Source organism: Thalassophryne amazonica, chromosome 12, assembly GCF_902500255.1.
Source record: "Thalassophryne amazonica chromosome 12, fThaAma1.1, whole genome shotgun sequence".
NCBI lineage: Eukaryota > Metazoa > Chordata > Actinopteri > Batrachoidiformes > Batrachoididae > Thalassophryne > Thalassophryne amazonica.
The window spans coordinates 27725376-27748098 of NC_047114.1; the positions used below are offsets into that span (position 1 = coordinate 27725376).

Sequence of the window (22723 nt, forward strand, 5' to 3'; positions counted from 1 at the left end):
CCTCTCAAAGCCATTAAAATATGTCAGTCGTGACTCGTGAGTCACTTTTGTGTGGATTAAAGTCACTAACTGGGACTCATGTCTTGTTGCAGTCAAGAAACGAGAATCATCCTCCGTTCTGCTGGCACAGCTCCAAACGCTGCGCAGCTTTCTGCTGAGACAGTCCCGTCGGAATTAATAATTTCAAAACGAATTGCAGCTTTAAATAAAATGACACCTCTTTCCAAACGCTGTAATACAAACAATAAACTACAGCCTACTAAAACGTTTTTTTTTCCTCCCAAAATGAGACATCCTGCGTTCTTTATGAATTACTTCCTGATGCGTAGCACAGGCAGCTGCAAGAGCTAAGCTCAGATGTATGGAGAGTTGATTTATGTCCAGAGTTTAAGTATCCAGTGACAGATTTCATATTTATGTACTTTAAGAATCAATAAAATGGTGTTGATATAGAAAACCTGTAAAGCCTACTTTTAGTACACAGAAAATTCACAAGAGGTATCGATAAGGAATTGGATCAATAAGCGGAATTGATAATGGTATCAACAAAATCTTATCAATACCCATCCCTACATTTGATCACATGTAATTAGGTTATGAAATGCGAGTTCTAACAGGACTTTGACCTTGAATTTTTTTATTTTTTTTCCCCAAGGTAAAATTTTGTGGAATTGGAAGCGAGTGTTGGTGGAGGTTTGCGCTGAGTGCAGTGCTCTAATATTGCATCTGTTCATTTGTTGTTGTGTTTGAATGAATTGGTTTGACACTTGCTGAGCCTTTCTCTGGCCCCCTTTACCGTGCATATGTTAACTGTCACCACCGTGGTGGTGCTCACAGGGCACGTCTATCTGCACTCTGTACATGCTATAAGCACAACATCAGCACGCACTTTCAGGTGGTTTTTCATGTGGGTTGAATCGGTGACCTAATGAATCTCCTTACACTTACATCTCCCATATCAGCAAGAGGCCAGTTAAGGGCAACATGTGCAAAAGTGAACAGCATTCCAGCAGTACTGAAACACTGTTGTGGCACGTTGGCTTTGGGGGGAAAAAGCACAAGCAGACACTATTTAACCCCTTCTCTTGCCATCTCTGGTTGACGTGTCTCAGTGCTTTGACCTGGACCTCGCACCCTCCTCCTGTTTATTTGAACTAGATTGATGACATACATCAGGGAACTAATGGTCGTGCTCGTAATGGGGAGGGGATAGTTTTTGGACTTTGAGTGTGGTTATTTGAATTAAGGCCTCCTGCTTTGTCCTGCCACACACAGGTGATGTGCTGAGCTGTTGATGAGTTCTCCAACTTTCAAAGCAACCCATCTTTCAAGGAGTTTGTTTGACAAACTTAGTTTTGTGGATTAGAATAATGCCAGTATAATTAATCACCAGTTTCACCAGTTAGTTGATTCAGATGGTTTCTTTCTGTTTTGTGAATGCACAGGCCACCGGAGTTGGCATACAAGTACGGGAACCTCACTGAAGGAGCATGTAAGCCAGGCTATGCAGCAGCCAAGATGGCCACCATCTATCCAAAGTGAGTAGAATTTCTTTGATTTCCACGTGTTGTGTAACACAGACATGGAACAGATTTCTTATCTCAAGGATTGCAGCAGGTGTCTACAAACTAAATATAATAATTCCACACGAGGGATGATTGAGAAGTTTTGAGCCTGACCCAGAAAAAGTAGGGCATGGTTCTCCATCTGCATTTTGAGACACTAATGTTTCTCGAGGATGTGGGAAGCTTTCACTCACTGGGTGTAGTGTTGAGAAATATTGGTTTCTCAGAATGCAAAAGATGGTGAACCACACCGTACTTCTTCTGAGCCAGACTAAAAACTTCTCAATTGCCCCTCATCTGAATTCAGGAACTACAGCTGCAGAAAAATGTTTAATTGCCCATCAAGAGGATAAAGGCAAACTCTCCACCAAGATGCATGATGTCACTCCTCATTCAAATGTGGGGATTGAGTCAGAAGCAGTAGCCTCCACATTCCTATGCAATCTCTTCTAGTTTAACATGTTTCTATCATTCTTGTCCCTCCACAAAAAGTACAATAATGTCCTTCTGATCCCTCTATAACACAATGGAATCTTTGTCCTGAGAGTACAAAATCTTCTATCTTTCCAAGATCAAGCCTTAGGGGCTTTCTCTCTGAAACCAACTTCCTGTCCAGCATACAGTGACTCATCATGAGCTTCCTGGTACACTGCACATGCAATCCACATGATCGTCTGATGTCACAGGCCTTTTTGAGTTGTCTGAGGATTTATTTGCCACTAATCAACAACCCCAAATCAGAAAAAATTGGGACACTGTAGAATAATATGGTGAACTTCGTTTAATTTAATATATACGCATTCCTGTATTTCAAACCTGCAACGCATTTCGAAAAAGAGTTGGGATGCTGAAGCTTTTACCACTTTGTAACACTTCAAAGATGCTTTGGCATTGAGGATATCAAGTAATGAAACATTTCAGGCACAATTTCATCTCAATCTTCTGCAAACACGTCAAGCTGGCATTTTTGCCAGCTTACACTCGGCCGAGACGGACGCATTTTTCTCTTCTCCCTCCCTCCTTATCTTTCCTGCTTCTGTGGCATGTTGTCAGTGAGGCTGCAGCTTTGCTCTTCTGGAAAACGACAAAAATGGATCTGTTAAAGTGGTCTCTGAACGCAATTGACACTATTTTTTCTACAAGACATTTGGGGGCGGAGGACCCGACCTGTCCTGCCGGGACATGTGATGGGTTACGTGATGGACTCGTGGAGGAGATGGCAGGTCATGTGCCTTTACACGCTGTCTGTGGAGGACGTCGAAGATGTGTGTATATTTGGCTCAGTGGTGACCGGCTTTCTGCTGTGTGGAGCGGGCATAGCGCTGGTTTACCGGAAACTCAAGAAGGTGGAAGCAGCTATGTGACAAAGTGACAGTTTTTTATTCGGCACACAAAATATTCAAATAGAAAAAAATGAACAATTCCACAAACAAACACAGACAAAACTAGTGAGTCCGAAAGGGTGTGGGCTGAAGCAAAGCTTATTAGCGCCCACCCCTGCTAGTACAAGTCCAACAATTCTAATCAGTCATATTTACATAAATATAAATTCACTACTACATGTCGACACACAGACATACACATCAATATACTATTCACTTATAATTATATTTATATAGTACCAGATCACAAGAAAGTCGAATCAAGGCACTTTACGCCAGTAAGGACTAACCTTACCAACCCCCAGAGCAAGCACTAGGCAACTGTGGTGAGGAAAAACTCCCTATAAGGAAGAAACCTCAAGCAGACCAGGCTCTTGGGGGTGACCCTCTGCTTGGGCTGTGCCATATATACCTATATACATACGTATATACTTTACAAACATAAATATATACATACATATACACAGTCACTTATATACATATACACCTACCCATATCTATATATCTACATACGCATATACATACCCACACATTCAAATATACAATAAGTCCCACTTATAAATTGAACATTCCATATAAATCAAATTGTATTTGCTTCTTTATGATACTTAGACATGATGTTCTTTTTGAGTAGTTTCTTAAATCTTACTAAGGTACTACTCATTCTAACCTCTGTTGAACATTTGTTCCATTTCCTCACCCCAACCACAGACACACAAAAACCCTTTACATTTGTTCTTACTGGTGGTTTCATAAAAATTGCACAACCTCTTAAACTATATCTGGATTCCCTCAATCGGAACAGACTCTGGACATGTCTCGGTAAGGCTTGGTTTTTCGCTCGAAATAAAGTTTGAATTGTAATGTAATCGACCAAATCAATGAATTTTAATAAATTTAAAGACACAAATAGAGAATGAGTTGGTTCACGATATTGTTTATTGCAGATGATTCGTATGGCTCGTTTTTGCAAAAGGAATATTGGATTGGTATTTGATTTGTAAGTGTTTCCCCATGACTCAACACAATATGTCATATATGGTACCAACAGAGAATGATATAAAGTAAGTAACCCTTCTTGCGGCAGTAGGTCTTTGGCTTTATACAAAATGGCTATAGTTTTTGACAATTTTGATTTCACATAATTTATATGTGGTTTCCAGCTAAGTTTATTATCATTATAACACCTAAAAATTTATTCTCTGTTACTAACTCAATTTCCTTATTGTTTATAGTTAAATTTTTACATTTGGGTGCCTGTTTATTTCCAAATATAATACATTTAGTTTTCCCAAGGTTGAGTGACAACTTATTAGCGTCAAACCAAACCTTAAATTTTTCCAGTTCTTTCTCCACTATGTCCAGAAGCTGTTCAAGATTTTCACCGCTACAGAACACAGTTGTATCATCCGCAAAAAGGACACATCTCAGTGAACTCGACACCCAACTTATATCATTTATATAGATTATAAACAACAAAGGACCCAGCACTGAGCCCTGCGGCACCCCACATGTGACATCCCTGAGTTCAGAATTTGTATTATTGAATTGAACATACTGAAATCTGCCTTGTAAATAACTAGCTATCCATTCATATGCCAGACCTCTGATTCCATATTTCTGCAGTTTACTTAATAGTACTCCATGGTTAATTGTGTCAAACGCTTTCTGTAAATCAAAAAAAACACCTATTGTGTATTGTTTATTGTCAATTGCAGTTGCTATACTTTCCACAAAGTCCATCAAAGCATGTGATGTAGTTCGAGACCTTTTGAATCCATATTGTTCTTCACAAATTATGTTATGCTTCAGTAAATAATCATTTAATCTTTTAGCAAATATTTTTTCCAAAATTTTGGAAAATTGTGGCAGGAGTGATATAGGTCTATAATTAGAAAATGTGTGTTTGTCACCAGTTTTAAACAGAGGAATTACTTTGGCTATTTTCATTTGAGAAGGAAATTTACCAGTACTTAGTGACATATTGCAAATATAATTGAACGGTTTTACTATACAATCAATAACTTTTTTTAATAAAGCCATATCCAAATTATTAAAATCAGTCGATTTCTTACTTTTTGAACCATGAACCAGATCAAGTATTTCCCTTTCATGAGTACCACCAATGAACATTGAAACAGATTTGTTAAACGTTGAATTATTTACCCAGAAGTTATTAGTTGATGAGTCAATTTTACTGGCAAGATTTTTACCCACATTAACGAAGTATTCATTAAAGTGTTCAGCAATAGACTCGTCGTTATCAATCGTGATGTAGTTGTTACTCTGAAAAAATGGATAATCTCTAGTTACTCTATTCTTTTTTACTATTTCATTTAATATGTTCCATGTGTTTTTGATGTTATTTCTATTTTTGACAAGTAACTCATTATATGTTTTTTTTACTGAGTCTCATGATATTAACTTATTCTTATATGTTTTATACTTACTTTCAGCTTCCTTAGTTCGTAGTTTTATGAATTGTTTATATAGTACGTTTTTCTTTTTACATGCCCTCTGAAGTCCCTTAGTTATCCATGGTTTGTTGCTATATTGATTTCTATATATTTTGTCAACAAATGGACAGTGTTTATTATACAAACTGGAAAAAATGGAAATGAAAGCATCATATGACCTGTCAACATCATCAACAAAAACATCTGACCAATTCTGACTTGATAAATCCTCCCTTAAATTATCAATTGTTTCAGGTGTTACTTTTCTACTCATGAATTTGATATTGCTTCGATACATACAACAACCCTCCAATGCAAAGACTGAGAAAACTGGCAAGTGATCACTGATATCACTGACCAGTAGTCCCCCACTAAGATTACCGGATATAACGTTAGTTAAAATATTGTCAGTGAGAGTTGTTGTATCCATAGTTATTCTGCTAGGATGATGGTTGGAAACAGTCCTAAACAGTACAAGGTGTTTATAAATGAGGTAATTTGTGGATGATTGTGAGGGTTTAAAAAATCTATATTGAAATCTCCACAGACAAATAAATGCTTATTTCTGTTGATTTTGTTGTACATTCCTAAGATAATGTCTTCAAAGGCGTCAATATTTGTCCCAGGAGCTCTGTAAATGCAACTAACAACTATGTTTTTGGAGTTTATAGATGTAATTTCTATGGTAACACATTCCATGATGTTGTCCACTGTAAATGACATGTTGTTAATGAGTTTACAGTTATAATCTGACTTTACAAACAATGCAACACCTTCGCCCCTTCTCGTCTGCCTATTAACCAGGAACAATTCATAACCATCAAGATATACCAGATCTTTATTATCCTCATTTAACCATGTTTCTGAAATTGCAATAACTGAAAAACGTTTTTTTGGATGTTTTCAAACAATCATTAATAGTGGACAGATTACGAGAAAGACTTCTGCTGTTGAAATGTATAATTGAAAAATCTTCATCATTGATTTTATAATTTTTGAATTGTTCTTCTGTAAAATATTTGCACTGTCTCACAATATTCTCACTGAAAAAGGTATCAGGATCATTTTCAGATTCGAAGGGGTGGTTAGCAGAGTTATTATAATTAAATGTATCTAGACAGAGCTCCTGGGCAGAAATAAACGGATCATTATCCTTAGTCATTATGTCTCTCTTGTCTCCGGGTGTAGATGATGTGGATGAGTGGGTTGCTCCAGTCTGCATCATGGTGCTGTGATGTGTTTGGGTCCTCATACCTATTGTTCATATTTGTCCAGCTCCTCGATGTTCCTTATTGCCATAACCTTTGCTTGTTCTGGTGATCCGTTCAGTTTGATGAATATTTTACAGTTTGAAGTCCATGTGTGCTGGATTTTTCCCTGTTTCTTTAGGAAGCGTGCTTTCCTGGCGATGTCGGCATTCCGTTTGGTGAGATGTTCATTGATGAATACGTTTGTCCCTTTCAGTTTTCTTCCTTGTTTTAACAGTGCTGTTTTGTGTTTTCTGTTGATGAATCTCATGATGACGGTTCGTTTATCACCGTCATTTCTCCGGGGCAGAGGGTGGCACGCTTCAATGTTATTTAAATCCATTTCTATACCTTTAGATAGGAGGAAATCAGCAACCTGTTTTTCCACAGAGCTGACCTCCTGTTCACTGGGATCCCCTCCGCTCTCATCTGTTACCGCCCGTGCGTAGGACCGTGGTTTGATGTGAAGACCTGTGATGATGACGTCGTTGATTCTGGTGTACTGCTCCAATTCAGCCACTCTATTTTCCAGCTGCACCAGATGCCGGTCTTTCTCGGCGTTCTGGAGCCGTAATGCCTTCACCTCCTCCACCAGATCCATGATTGATTTCTGTTGCTGCTTCACAACAGAAATCTCCTCTGATAGAAAGTCCAGAGATTTTTTAATATCGTCACCTTCCTCCGCTGTCAGAACCTTCTTAGGCCCCATGGTCGGCTTATGAGCAGCTTGTCGATCGCCGATGTTAACAGCCTGCTTTGTTTGTCACCGGGATGGATCTGCAGTGCGCTGGTGCCGCGCGGCCTCGGTGTTTCCGCGCTGATGGATCCGCGGTGGCTGCACGAGGCCTCGGGGAAGCGGCACTCGTGACGCGCGGCTTTAATGACGCAGCGAGCGGCCTCAGTGAATTCACCACGTTGAGCGGGCCTCGGACATTGTTGCCGTCCAGTCGCGGGGCTAAGTTGCCGGTTGAGGTGGTATTCCCACTGTCCGGGTTGGCAAACACCGGCGTGGCAGATGGCAACTACAAACACCACCTCAGAAAACTCAGGTACAAACTTTGCAGCTCGCTCTGACGACACGCAGCTGAATCATGTCAACTTAACCATAAAGAATCTATATAATTGGCCCGTCCAGATTGCCCCAGCTTCTCCAGCTCTGACGTTGACTGTGGACAGTGAACTGTTCAGGGCTGAGCCCCTCCTCCTTCCAGATGGATGAACAAGGCAGTTGACGGTGCCTAAAGGCTGCCTCCGGGTGTTCTGATAAACTGTACTTTCAAATCTCGGTTGTCATCTTTCGTCTCCTGTCTGTGTGTGTGAGATCATTGTTTTTTTGTGCTGATGGGTTTTTTTTTTTCCTGCATTGCTGCTGTGTAATGCAGCAGCTATGAAGGTTTTTTCTATCCCACGTTTTTACCTTGTGTGTGCTTTTATATGTGTTCATGTCCCGGGCTGGCTCATGTGTGTTGTCTGTAAAGAGCCGTTCATGGTTTGCTCAGCCCTGCTGTTGACCTAGGCAGGGAAGTACATCTGGAGCTGGTCCTCGGGCGCCTAAAGGCGACTTCTGCTCCTAACTGGCAATTAGGCTGGGTTAAATGCAGTAGACACATTTCATTGTGCAAGGAACATGTTCCTATGTGCATATGACAATAAAATTCTTTTGAATCCTTTGAATTTTGAATCCTTAAGGTGTGCAAATATACCGGGTTATTGTTGCATTTTCTGTTTCAAACTTCTCCACACATTTGCTATTGGAGACAATTCAGGGCTCCCCAAATAATCTGACTCAGGGTTTTTTTGTTTTTTTTTTTTTAAAGAGAGGAAATGTAATCAGACTTGAGTGACCTCCGTGGTGATGATTGCTAGAGCGCTGCACTGTGATTCCTCACCGCTGTCACCATCACTACTTACAGTGTGCCTTTTACTATTGCTAAACGCCTGAAAAATATTTAGTCAGCGTTAGGGATGGATATCGAGAACCGGTTCTTTTCGGGTATCGTTAAGAAATGATTCCATCCACCGACATCAATAGCCTTTTTGCTTAATGATTCCCTTGTCGGTCCTTCAGAGCAGCTGTTGTTCTTGAAGGTGTTTGTCGGGAAAATGATCATTTCTCTGTTGATTACAGTCCCTGCAGCGGGTCTGTAATCAGCCGTTTCTGCAACACGGTTCTGCTTTGAACCTTGAACCAATGAAGCAGTACTCCGATCCGCTGCTTCGTTGGTTCTTTGCTTCGCTCCTCTTCAGAAGCTGCAACTCCGCTTCTTATCCCGTCTGAGCCATTAAAATATGTCAATCGTGAGTCACTTTTGTGTGGATTAAAGTGACTAACTGGGACTCCTGTCTTGTTGTGAGAAAAACAAAATTGTCCTCCGTTCCATTGCTCCAAACGTTGCGCCGCTCTCTACTGAGCCAAGTTAGAAAAATGGAGTCCGCTCGGAATTAATAACTTCAAAGCTAATCGCAGTTTAAATCAAATGACAAGCCTACTTTTAGTACAGAGAAAATTCACAGGAGGTATCGATAAGTGGAATTGATAATGGTATCGATATCGATAAAATCTTATCAGTACCCATCCCTAGTTAGCATTTTGTTTTCATGAGGACTTACTGTAGCAGTATGCTTTGTACGTTGCGTTTTTAAGCACCAGAATTTTGAGAATGCTCTGCTGTTTTTTCCGGCTTCCCCTTGGAAACATAATGGTCATTTTTGCGAAGGAAGTTTCAATCATGACATTAAATGTAATTTTCACACAAGCTATTTGTATTGTTGTAAAATTGATTGATTTTTTTTTTTTTCTTCATGAATAAAAACTTCATTCGGCCCTCTGCCAAGTGAAGTTGTAAAGATAGATTCTGGGATTAATAACTTCAAAGCGAATCGCTGGTTTAAATCAAATGACAATTCTTTCCATAAGTTGTAATACAGAAAACAAACTACAACAGGCTAAAACTACCCCCCCCCCCCCCCCCCAAAAAAAAGAGATGTTCTCTGTTCTTTATGAATTACATTGATCTTGACATTGCCATCAGCCATCAGCGAGACCAGAGCTCAGGGACAAACAACAAATTACCATGGCAAAAGGAAATGCTCAGGGACATGCTTTGATTTTAAAACTCAGTAACATCACATTTATAGTTAGTAGTGCCACCAAACTCGCATTACAGATCAGTGAGCTGTTTCTGCTTGTACTACAATACTGGGATTGGGAAAAAAGATACTTTTATATAATGTCAGGGATTTTTTTTTTTTTTCATTGTAATAAATTTGAATCAAATGTCTTTTTATTTATATCTTGTCATGTAACAAACTCACATGACAGGGTTACAGTTTGTAGTTCTCCAGAATGCATTATTCGGGGTCTGTTTTCTCAAAATTTTCCCAGGGGAGCCTCCTTGGATCTTCCCTCCTCATACACTGCTGGGCTTCATGCCTAAAATTTTGGACATGGATTTTTTTTGGGGGGGGGGGGGGCAGCAGCACCCAAAAGTTTAATTTCTGCCTAAAACTATGCTGCACAGAGGAAGCTCAGTGGATGTATAGATCATTCATAGAATGCCAAAAAATTGACCCAAAATTGCATTTTAGAACACAGACCCTACCCCCAATGGATGCTGGAGCATTTACACAGAAACATGTATTTCATGCCTTGTGTGTCCTGGCCATTTTCTTTTGGGACACACAAGCAACTCTCAAAGAACACCATCCTGGGGGGGCTTAAAGATTCTGACACCTTTTACATACATACATCTTCAACCGCTTATGTAGGATAAGGACTCCTTGTACCTTCTGTAAAATGATTGATAGAAATTGTCTGGGGTTACATTGAACCTGCATGAACACATCACTGTGGAAAACTCATTTTCCTCAGTTTATCTTAAGTATGGAGGCACATAAGATTTGGAACAAATGTCCTGTGGAAATTAGATTGTAGTTCTTTTGTCTGTTTTAAGAAACATTATAAGAAATTAATAATTTCTGGATATAAAGAAAATCATAAAAAAAAAATAAAAAAAAGTATAAATGTATAAATGGATGTATGTATTTAATTTGCTTATTTGTATATATAGGAGTGTGAGCATAAGTGTAATTATATGTTGGACTTGGACTTTTGGGATGGGGTATGAGGGGTGGGTAATTTATAAGCTTTGCTTCTTCCCACCCCCTTTTCAGGCACACGGTGTTTAATTTGGTCTTGTTTTTTTTTTATTTGTTTGATATGTTGTCTTTATGCTGCTGTGTTGTTGCTGAAATAAATTCTATTCTACATAAAGGTCCACGTGGGGAAACGGTCATCCCACCAGGATGAGAGCTTTGGCTTTCACTTGACTTTTATTTACATAAGGTTTCTGTATAAATTTGTTCCTCCACATTAGAACTAATGAAATTTCTGAAAATGTGTGACCATGTTCATAAAACTCTGAATAGGGTGAAACTCTGTAATCCTTTAGTGTATTAAGGATTGCAGAAGGACAGTGCTGCAGAATCACTAATAACATTTCACCAGGTACTCTTGATATAGAAACGGATGTAGTCACTTTCCATTTTGGACTGTCACTAGAACTAGAAGCCAGCTAGAAGCTTACTAGCTGCAAGGTGGTGTCAGTAATTCATACACACAATCAAGATTACTTGAAACAGTGAACAAAAGATTAATAAAACAAGTCTGTGTTCTTGGCCTACCATTTGCTGAAATTGTCTTTCTTGCACAGTAGTTGTGTATTAGAAATGTTCCTGGCAATAGAATGCACCTTCCATGTTTGCAGAGAGATATAAGCACACAGTCTCCTCTGACGTTTCACTCCTCGAGCATTGGTGAACGCTTTGGCCACAATCTCCAGTAACTCACAGATGGGATGAGAAAATTGGGCGGTACATTGGCAGAAGTTGTTTCCCTGATGTTTGTGGGCTCTCCACTGTGGTGAAAGAGCTACTGGTACTGTAGAATGAGTTTACCAACAAAAACAAAATGTCTGTACAGTAATACACCAAGACAGTTCTATCTGCAAAACGTACCTGTCATGATAATAACTGTCAGCTTACTGTACAATATAAAGACATGGACTAAATTTTTTGTTTAATTTTGTAAGGAATAGTCCATAGTCAGCGCCTGCATGGACTTTGCTCATGAGCCGTACTTGTGGCTCTCCTCACTCTAAGTGGCCTTTTAGGATACTTTGCCCTGGGATCCCTCTACCTGTCTGTAGCCTGTCTGTTGCTTGATGGTCACCCTGGGTTGAGGTGGTGGTCTGTGCCCACACAAAAAAAAAAATTCTCAGACATAGCTGCCCCTCCTCTTTGTCTCCTGCTGATGATCCAGACTCATGTCTGGTATCTAGAGGCACTGTGTTCTCCTCCACAAATTGCTGCTGGCGGTTGCGTGACTGCTGGTTCTGTTGGCTTTAATGTCTAGGAAAGCTCTGGGTGTCTTTCCACCGATGGTTGCTGGTGTTGCAGTCTCCTACTCTGCAGTCCCCAACTCCATATTCTTTTGCTTATGCTACTCGTGATGCTAAACTAGACAGGGGTCTTGGTTTAATTTAAAAATCTGTTTTTGGTTTAATAGTTCATAGTGGTGTTTGGTTTGACTCTGTTGAATATTTTGTTGTGGGCTTTTTGCAGGTTGATTTGTTTTTTTTTTTTTGTTTTTTTTGTGTATGTGCATGTAAGATATGAACAGCCTGGTGGAATTCACTTTGCTTTGTCACTGTGTACAGACCAAATGTGTTTCAGGCATCCATTTCAAAATGAGCAAATATTTGCACAAAAACAATAAAATTTATCAGTTTGAACATTAAATATCTTGTCTTTGTGGTGTTTTCAATTGAATATAGGTTGAAGAGGATTTGCAAATCATTGTATTCTGTTTTTATTTACATTTCACACAACGTCCCAAATTCATTGGAATTAAGGTTGTAGAATTATCCACATTAAGTCTCCAGATCCTCTCAACACAGCTTTCTTGGATGTGTTGCATATATCTTTGTTTCATCATTTTGTCCAGGGTTCCACTCACTTTAGTGGTACCACTTTGGGTTTGGTCTTGTCACGTGGAGTTGAGATTTTAGATTTTAAAATAATTTCTTTCATCTGTAATCTCAGACCACTCTCATTAAGTTTCAAGTGTCATTGTTCTGTCCAGTGGGACCTGATGTCTATGGGATTGAAGCATCACATTGGCCCATCAACTAAAATTGATTTTAGTGAAAGACGACATGAGATTCTTGAGTCTCTGTCTCTCTGAACATGATCAGTTTTTTGGCAGTTTGACTGATAGTCTAAATACAGGTTTGATTGTTCTTTTTGACTTTGTTGCTCCACTTATTCTTAGACATCTTTGCCCCAAGTTACAGACTCTGTGGTTTGGTGAGCACTTGCGTCATCTCAAGATTACTTGTAGGAATCTGGAGCTTAAATTACATAGCTCTCTGCATTTGAGGTCTTTGATCTTGCCTAGTGTGAATGTGTGCTGAACTATAAAGTGCATTATTAGCTCCAGATAAGGCTTATTATTAATTAATTAATTTATTTATTTTCCCGTCTGCATATATAGTAATGGTAAATGCCACACTGGCAGAACCATTTATGAACATTAATACACATATATGCAATTTATTCTTGCAGGACAGAAGATATGTAGTGCGTGAGTGAATGTGGTGTGCGTGTGTGACCCCCATCCGCCCTTCCTGATCACCCTACAACATCCTACTCAAAGCCGACTGACAACTTCTGTCAGGAGGGACCGACTACCAAAACAACACAAAGACAGACAAAAATGAAAGACAAGTGGCTTATTATTTTAATCTAATTAATAACAATAAGCATAATCCAAAATTTTATTTGAAACTGTGGCCAGTCTTAAGTGCACCCAACCACAAGTTGTTCACCTTTTACAGCTCAAGATTTTTTGGACTACTGTGAAAAGAAATTAAAGTAAATTTGATCAATTATTCTCCTGCAATCCTTAGATAGTCTCTGTGATCCTGCAACTATAGCAGACATTAATGCTGATGAGAATCCAACAGTTACTGATTTTGATACCATCTCACTTGGTATGTAGGTAGGCGCTGATGTAAATTGTGGCTTGTGCTAAAGTTGCTCTGTGCCTCCACTACCAGCAAGGTTGTTTAAGGACTTGTGGTCTAAACTTGGACCATCTTACTGAAAATCATTACCAGCTGTTTCAGTTCCTGTACATTTTACAGCTGCTGTGATAAAACCCACATTCGATCCAGGGTCCATGGCAAATTATCGTTCTATGTCTAATTTGCCCTATTGTTCAAAAATTCTTGAAAAAATTGTTTCACAGCAGCCAGTGAGAGCTCTTGTTGACAATGACCTTTTTGAGCTATCGTAGTCAGCCTTTAGAGCATTCCACAGAGACTGCATACTGAGATGGGGAACAATCTTTTGCTGACAATGGACTCAAATGTCATTACAGTGCTGCTTATGCTGCATTTTAGCACAGCATTTCATAAAGTAGATCATCGCATCTTGCTTGATTGGCTTGAAAATTTTTTTGGCATTAATGGTCTGGTTCTTTAGTAGTTGACGTCACACCCCTCCAAGAGATAGCTGTGTGTTTTGTGCAACATCACTTGAGATTTTAGATATTGATGTTGTCACCTGTTCCAATAAAATGTGGGGTCCCACAGGGTTCTGTGTTGGGTCCCTTGTTGTTTTTGCTCTATATTGCACCTGTTTTACCAATTTTTCAGTTATTGAATTATTTTTCATTGTTATGCTGATATTCCCTCTCAGATTGGGACCTTGGAGGATTGTCTAGCATCAGTGAGAAGTTGGATGTCCAGTAACTTCCTGCTCTTGAACTCAGCCAAGATGGAATTTGGTTTATTTAATTATCATCAAATATCTAATTTGCAATACTGCTCTTAAAATATTTGAAAATTTCAAAGAAGCTAGCGATCTGTCTTGACAGTGACCTTTTTGAGCCACTGCAGTCAACCTTTAGACCAGGGGTGGGCAATCATGTGCCATGAAGGGCCAAAGCACTGCAGGTTTTCCTTGCTACCAGTCACCTCAGCAGGTGATTTCATTAATGATCAGATGTTTCAGCAGGTAATTTCAAGACGACCAGGTGTTTATGTTCAAGGTAGAAGCTCATCAGCAACCCACCTGCTGAGGTGATTGGTTGCAAGGAAAACCTGCAGTGTCTCGGCCCTCGTTGCCCACCCCTGCTTTAGACCATACCATTCGACAAGGATGGCACTTACCTTTTTTCGTCTGAAATAATGTACCTAACAGCAAAAGAGCTTGTCCTTTTTGCTGCAGCAAGTGGCAAAAATTAAATATTTTTACTTGTGATGGCCGTCACGGTGCGCTGTCCCCGTGTTCACAGCCAGGTGCAGGTGAGCTTTTACACATCTGAATTTTATATTGGTTGAAAAAAAAATCAGGCTTTTTCTATGAAAATATCAAAAATGATGCCCTTTAAACTGTCATTGAAAACTAATTATTTCAACATGACGGCGAGAGAGACTGACTCCCAACAAACTGCTCAAAGCAAGACTATCAGCACCACCGGCGTCTTTAAATTGCTGCTTAAGAGGAAACAGAAAAGTGAATCAGCCTTTGGAAAACACGATCCACCTATTTACGAAGCTACACGTTAACCGTACTCTTCATAATTGTTTCCTCTAATCAGCAGCACGTGTCAGATCAAAGCGTTTTACAACACAGAACCCCCACTGGGAACCCGGTGATTACTGCCACTCCAACCCAGTCTCACACAGGCCAATAAGCACAATTTATGCAACTCTTCGTGTAAATTCGTGTGTGATTGCGTTTGTATGTGGGAATGAAAATTTACATGCCTGAGCTGCTATTTGAAATTATCAAGTACTCTTATAGAAATAAAGTGCTGAGACCCCATGCAACTGACATCATTAGGCTCCAATCCAGTCGTCTTAAAAGGGTTGTTCCAACCAAGACACCTTAATCCCACACTTCAGTGCGCTCTCGTTTTTTAACCTTCGGGCTGAAAGGACATGGTCACCATGCTGCTGCACCAGCCTGAATAGACAGAAGAAAGATGCTATTTAGTTCTCTTGCTGTCCATCAGTCCTAGAATTATGTGCAACATAATTAGCAGCAAATTGGCAAGTGTCCTGTGAGCTAGTTTAAAGAAGTAGGATATGGTAATGGTACTTTTCTGAATTAATTTTCCCTTAAATAGTGTCAAATGGGTGTGTGTGGTGGTGGTGGGGTGTTTGTGAGTATTTGTTCTTGGATGATAACATTCCTGAAATATGATTTAATCAGGAAATGGAATTGAGCAGCAGTGAATTATTTATTTAGTTTTAGCAACAAGTCTGACGTTGCACTGTTAAGGACCCCTTCACACATAATATGAATAAGTACAAATCAGAGCGAATCACAGCGGAACAGCTCATATGAGTGAACCATGAAAACATCGAGGTGACGGGTAAGCGTGAATAATCCCGCTGTGACGGTTTTGTGTACGAAACCGTCGCAGGGGGAACACAGTGCAAGGGATTGGCAAGGTTAGACCTTGCTTGTGTGAAGTGCCTTGAGGCAACTTTGTTGTGATTTGATGCTATATAAATGAAAATAAATTGAAAATGAGCAGCTGGAGCATGTGTAACTACATCGCGCAGCTGCTGTGGGGAAAAAAAAAATTCCACCCACGGGATTCAAGCATGCAATTTACAAAAGCTTGCTGTGATAACTGACCAAGCAGCATTTGTTATGACGCATTTCTGCTGATACATGACTGAAAGTGGCGTATTTGTCGCATGGTTGGCTTGTCATATAGTCCTGCAGCGCGACGCTCACAGAACATGCGTGTCCTGTCACCGACGTGACATTTAGATCGCCTGCTGCATGTCCACATAAACTGACGGTCCGTTTCAGCTGGGGCAACCTGTCAGTGTGCGCACTCTCCAGTCCATCGCAAAAGCAATATGTTTTTATGCATTTCCACATGAGGACAGCAAACACATGCACGTCCATCAAAACACAGGACGTGTTCTGCAGCTGTGACGTCCAGGACCAGAGTTGTCAACGGCTTCTGCTGTTGACAGCCAGCCACGCCCCCTCTCCAGTCAGCGCACAGACTAAAGTGTCACTCGGTGATCAGATGAGAGGCGCCTCGCCTGTTGGAGGTAGGAGCGGGTGGAGTGGGAGAAACGCATGCACACGTGTTGTGGGAGGAGCCACACTCTGGCACACCACGTGTACTCGGCAACTCCACAGTTGTGGAGCTGGAAAGTGATTGTCTGCTGACTGTCATGCTAATGGCGCGAATGGCCTCATATGTTCTAAGTGTCAAACGAGTGGTGTTAGATGTTCATGTGTGTCACCTGCCGCGAAAGGGTTTGATGGGCTTTCACATGGCACACACTGTCTTTCAGCCGCTGGTATGCACAAATAGTTGTGGCAACACACCGATTTTTACATTTGTACTACATGTGAAGGGGCTCTTATGAACACTGCATAATGTGTCTGTATCTGTTTTATGTTTACGTCTACTGCATTTTAAATCACGTGCTTTAACATCCGGTTATTTTGGACTTGATTTTTAAGAAGCTGCAGTTCCTTTTTTTAATATGATATATTAAAGTTAAATGACATACCAGGATTTACTGCCACCTTTTAATCCTGCTGGTGTTGTCCTTATGTACTTGTATACGCACAGTGACATTGGTGATTATACTTCATTAATACTCATCCATCATTCACACTTTTCTTTTTTTACGGGCTGGCTTTGTAAATCTTATCAAGAAAACATTCTTCCCATAATTCCTGTCTGCATTGTGAGCGTCAACATTACATGTCCTTTGTCAACATTACTTACATACCACCTTATCAGTGTTCTTGTCTGGGTGATACAATGGCTTTGTTTAAAAAATTAAAGGGAAACATTCAAGAGAACCTATAGTTTGCATGCCATGCAAATGTCGTTAGACACTGATGTCTTTCGGGGCACATGGTAGGACCATGACCTGTCATGAACTAAAATTAGGACATCTATAGCGAGCTACTTCAAACTTTAATTTGGGTAATTTGACTATCAGTTATCATGACATGCAGTGACAAATTGAACAAATTTCGCTCTATCATTGTATTGTTATAGCTACAAATATAGCTTGTTGATCCTGGAAAAAGACAGTAGCCGGTAACTTTTTATGTGTGTGGGGTGAGGGGGAGAGATTCTATATTTGCATCTAAAAGCTGCTTAACCCTCTGGGGTCAAGGGTATAATTTGCTGTTTTTGACCACTTTTGGTCTTGCTTTCATAATTTTCCTTAAAAAAAAAAAAATTTACTTTGCCTTGTTTGGTGTCTTTTTTTTTCAGCACAACCTCACCTGTGTGACTTTGTTTTTCATTCAGACATATTGTATTAACACAATGGACCTAAATTTACATAAAAAACATGAAATCTGAATAGAAATTTTTTTTTTTTTACTGTGAAAGCCAAAAATATTTAACAAAACAATTTTAGAATGTAGAATCAAAATATAAATTGTAAATTTGAACAACATATGAACAAATGTAGCAACAAAGGGGTAACAAAGTTATGACCCTGTCGCACCTTGACAGTTTAGCCAGCATATGCCGGCTGTATTTTAAAAACAAACAAACAAAAATAACACTGGTGTATGTCTAATATGTTATGTTTGTACAAGTTAAGAGCACATTAAAGCATGCTGATATCTGCCGTAATACACAGAGCACCTTGAAAAGTTTTGGACATGCTTAAAATTTTTAACACATAAGTTGTAGGTAAGTTATGTGATTGCTGACGCACAATTTACTCATAAGTCGAAATCCGGCCATTGAAAGCTGCAGTCCTCGTGCAAAGAGATTGTTTCAAATATTAAACCATCGCACAGAGTAAATATAAAGTCTTCAGGCACCTTGACACTTGCACGCATTTAACCCCTACACTGCCGTACAATTCATTGTGCCAATGCGACTCGCTTTGTCCCGCTGGATACTGCCCTGTGTACCACTGGATGCTGCGTTATATAAAATTATTTTGTAGGGGATTAATCATTTGCTCTCAGAACTTGGCTGATGAAACCACCACTAATCGCTCCGGAAGTACAGAGGAATGTTCTACAGCTGCAGCTATTGTCATGTGCTTGATGTGGAGAACGCATTCAGAATCGTCTCAAAGGCAATTATTTATAATATTGATATTGTAATGGCTTGGTAAAACAGTTGCATTTTCATCCCTTCTTATGAGTATCTGTAAAATTATGTTTATTATAGATTTAGCATGTAAAATTATGTTTATTATAGATTTAGCATCTTATAATCATTCAGATGAGCTGCGCTTTGATGCACTGATGCAATGACTCACAATGGCACAGTGTTTTTGGATTGTTTGTGCAATGTTTACGTGTAGTTCACAAAAATAATGCTTCAGATTTTCAACATTTCAAAATTTCCTTTGCGCACTTGCATGCACACAGTTTACGAGTTTACTCTCTGGCATAGCAGATTGCGTTGCAGTGCGGGGATCGAATTCATACAAGTGTCAAGGTACCTTTACCTGTTTGTTTCAGTGGGATTCATCATCACAGTCTGATGAACACATGTCCACATAAAGCTTCCTGATTTTGGAAACGACATCTGAAAATACTTTAATTCCTTGTCATGGCTGTAGAAAAGACCCGCTGACACCAGCACTTTGTACCACAGTTGCTCCATCAGATCATGGTTTCTGCGCCGGAGGTCGTCCATCAGGTTGTTGAGTTGCAGCGCCTGGTGTGGCTGGGCCGATGCAAGACTGGCATGGCCTGCTGCAGGTGTAATCCGTTGGTTGGGTGCCTGTGGTGGTGGGTGGCCTCAAGTCTCTGCTGTCAGCAGAGCTTCTTCTCACCCACCAAGCTTCTCTTGTTGCACCACAAGTTGAAAGAGTCACAGCACCTTATTCATTAACATCTCCGGTACCAAAGGAGTCGGTTCATTCTTTCTGCACCTGATGAAATGCCATGAAAATTCAGTAAGGTATATCTTATATATTATATTCCAATTCTAAGGTGGAACTATGCCAGTATACAAAGGTATATCTATAAAGGAAGAGTAAAATAGGAGAGTAGAAAAGAGTAGAGTAGAGCCATGATCCACAAAGAATAAAATAATAAGATTTCTCAGTTTTGCTTCCATGTGGAGTGGCACGGCGCTTGACACAGTGCGTGCTTGCTTCTGTGCTCGTCAATGTTTAAGTGTTCCACCTGCCAAACAAAAGGGTTCTGCCTGTGGTGGAAATGCAAACCAAGCCAGACTTAACTGTTTTGACACGTGTAATACCGTGCAGCACCGAGCTGAAAAATTCTGTGGAAACAAGGCTGTAACTATACACTGGTTAAGTTGTCAAGGTGTGACACCTGCAATAATTTATTAGATGTACGGCAGCGTTTTTAATATGGTCAGCATACGTTGGCCAAGTCGTCCAGGTGTGACCCGACTTTTCTATACAACTATTTGCATTAAAATGTAGGAAATGCTTCAGGTGTTTTTGTGCAGCTATTTACAAAACAATAACATGCCAGACAATTTATTTGTGTCACTCAAACAATTCCTGTCCAACACAAGACCGAGGGGACACAGGCCTGAACAGGTGGACAACAGGAGTGTCACTACTCCTGTACTAATTGTACTTGGAGCCACTGTGGTGTCGGTTAAGGTCTTCCATTTGTTCATTTTCAATACCTGATTATAAAAATTTAGTATCATGGGGGAACTGGAGGTTTTCCCAGCAGTCACTGGGCAAGAGGTGGGGTACACCCCGGACAGGACACCAGTCTATCACAGGGCCACATATAGGCAGACAAACACAATCACAGTCTCACTTATGATCAGTTTAAAGTTTCCAGTTCATTTTACCTGCATGTCTTTGGAAGTGGAAGGAAGCCAGACCACCCAGAGGGAATCCACCTGAACACAGAACATGCAAACTCCACAATGAAACACCAGGTGGAAGTCATCCCAGGACTTTCTTGCTGTAAGGCTCCAGGGCTAACGAGTAATCTAATGTGCTGCCTTGATTAAAGTCTCTACAACAAAATTTTGAATATGATTTGCATATTAAAATAATTAGCCAATCCTTTGCTTTCACAGTGAGGTCAGGTCTGGGAACATGTGTTAGTGCTGCACACACCACAAAACTGCCCCAGTTCCAGGATGGCAGACAACCAGTCGATCCTTGCATCTTAAAAGTGAAACATAGGTGTGTCCTTGGCCTTCCCCAGCTGCTGGAGTCCTCAACACTGAGACACATTGGGTGCTGGATCATGGCCAGCGGCCCCCAAAGATCCTCTGAAGAGTTCTGGTACCAAAGCTGTACAGTCATTGCCTTAAGTAACTGGGTATTGTCAAAAACTCACAACCATACAGGAAACACAAAGACCTTAAAGACTTGGAGCTTTGTTGTCCTGCAAAGGTATCAGCATCTCCAGACACCACTGTCCAGCGACCTCACAACTCCATATGCTCTTCCCAGGTGTCTCTTGAGTTCATAGATCGAGGACCCAAAGGTGTCTCTATCCAGGACATCTCTACTTAAAGTATAGGGGGAAGAAAAAGGTGTGTGTGTGTGTTTTAGCATTCTGTTTAAGTAGTTGTGGCCTGCAGGAAGAAAAATGTCTTAAGCTCTTGCAGTCAGGTTGTGTGCCTTTCCCTCTAATCATCTTCTGCTTCCTCCATGTTTCTTCTCTGAAGCCCCTGCCCTGTAGAACTCAATTTATTTTCTACACCTCCCCTTCCCCCCTTTCTACCCAAAATTGTTTGTATTAGAGTCCTAAATCAAATGTTGGCAGTGAACTTGAAGCGGCACGGTTATGAAAATATGGCCCACGAGAGGCAGCCCTCGCAGAGGAAATGAGTCCATGCATCCCAGCCTGCTGCCTTTTGGCGAGTCCTCTGTTTTTATTTAACAAGTAGTCCCCTGTCTCTACGCTTTGTAAGGACGTCTGTGACTGCTGGTCAGGGCTCAGTGATTTGCAGTTGTGCCATGTTATTTATTGCACCCAAAGGCCTCTGAAGTCTTGGGTTTAATGATTTTTAATGTGTTTGCAGCACAGCAGTCTTGACATCTGTCTTCTTGTAGGTGATGTGAGGAAGAGAGACATAACTATTTCTCGCTCTGTCTCAAAATTTAATTAATTTATATTGCTCCACATCTCAAGGTCACAACAAGTAAGGTCTGGCCAAAACCAGCTCATGAACAAGCACATTTGCTGTAGTTGTGAGGAAAACCAGCAAGCGTAACTACTTCAAGCAGATCAGACTCAGTGGGGTGACATCTACTGTGGCTGTTCCATCAACACAGAACAAGTTAAAACTTTAATTTGTTCATTTTGGGTTGCGGTGGCAGTAGACCAAGCAGCTCAATCCACACTTGCCTGTTCTTGGCCAAGTCCTCTAAATCCTCCTTGGGGGCAGTTAATCATTAAAAATGTCCTCCATCATTTTCTGTGACAGTCACACTCTCGTGTGTGTGTGTGTGTGTGTGTGTGTGTGTGTGTGTGTGTGTGTGTGTGTGTGTGTGTGTGTGTGTGTGTGTGTGTGAGTGAATTTTGAACAAAATTTCAGATTTTCATCAAATTGAACAAGACATCCGAAATGAGAGTATCTCAGATGGGTTTGAATTTGAGCATGCTCATGTTTCACCCAAGTGGGACTCTTTGATAACCTCAGATGAATCTCTACTGGAAGAGGAAAAAGCTGGAGGTTTGACTGGCTGCTTGCAGCTCGCTCCAAAATGGAGCACATTCCCAAAGGAGTCCATGTTAAAATGTCCACCTTTAGAGTAGAAATAAATTTGTTTCAGCCTGGTACAACAAAGGGTTTTGGTCTCTATAGATAATTTCCTCCTCCATTGCAACTGTGCCAAAACACCTTGGGTGTTTTTTATTATTATTTATATTTTTATTTATTTTTTATACCTTATTAGTCTGACATTGTAAGCCATAAATGTCTGTAATCGTGGGTGTGGTTGCTTTGATTGACAGCGGCTGATTCTCCTCGTAGCCTTTGACTGTAACTTGTAGTTTGTTGGCAGTGGCTGCTCGTTGTTGTG

At 40.3% G+C, this 22723-nt stretch overlaps 1 protein-coding gene across 6 annotated transcripts in view; it reads left to right on the forward strand.

The window, feature by feature from the left end:
• st3gal3b (ST3 beta-galactoside alpha-2,3-sialyltransferase 3b) overlaps positions 1–22723 on the forward strand; it is a 198501-nt gene that overhangs the window by 74459 nt on the left and 101319 nt on the right. For all 6 annotated transcript variants that reach the window (XR_004563880.1, XR_004563881.1, XM_034182402.1 and 3 more), the window contains one exon: positions 1446–1538. Coding sequence is in view for 4 of the 6 variants with exons in the window: in XM_034182402.1 (XP_034038293.1) it covers positions 1446–1538 (93 nt within the window). In the remaining 2 variants the exon portion in view is untranslated. The remainder of the gene's footprint in view (positions 1–1445; positions 1539–22723) is intronic.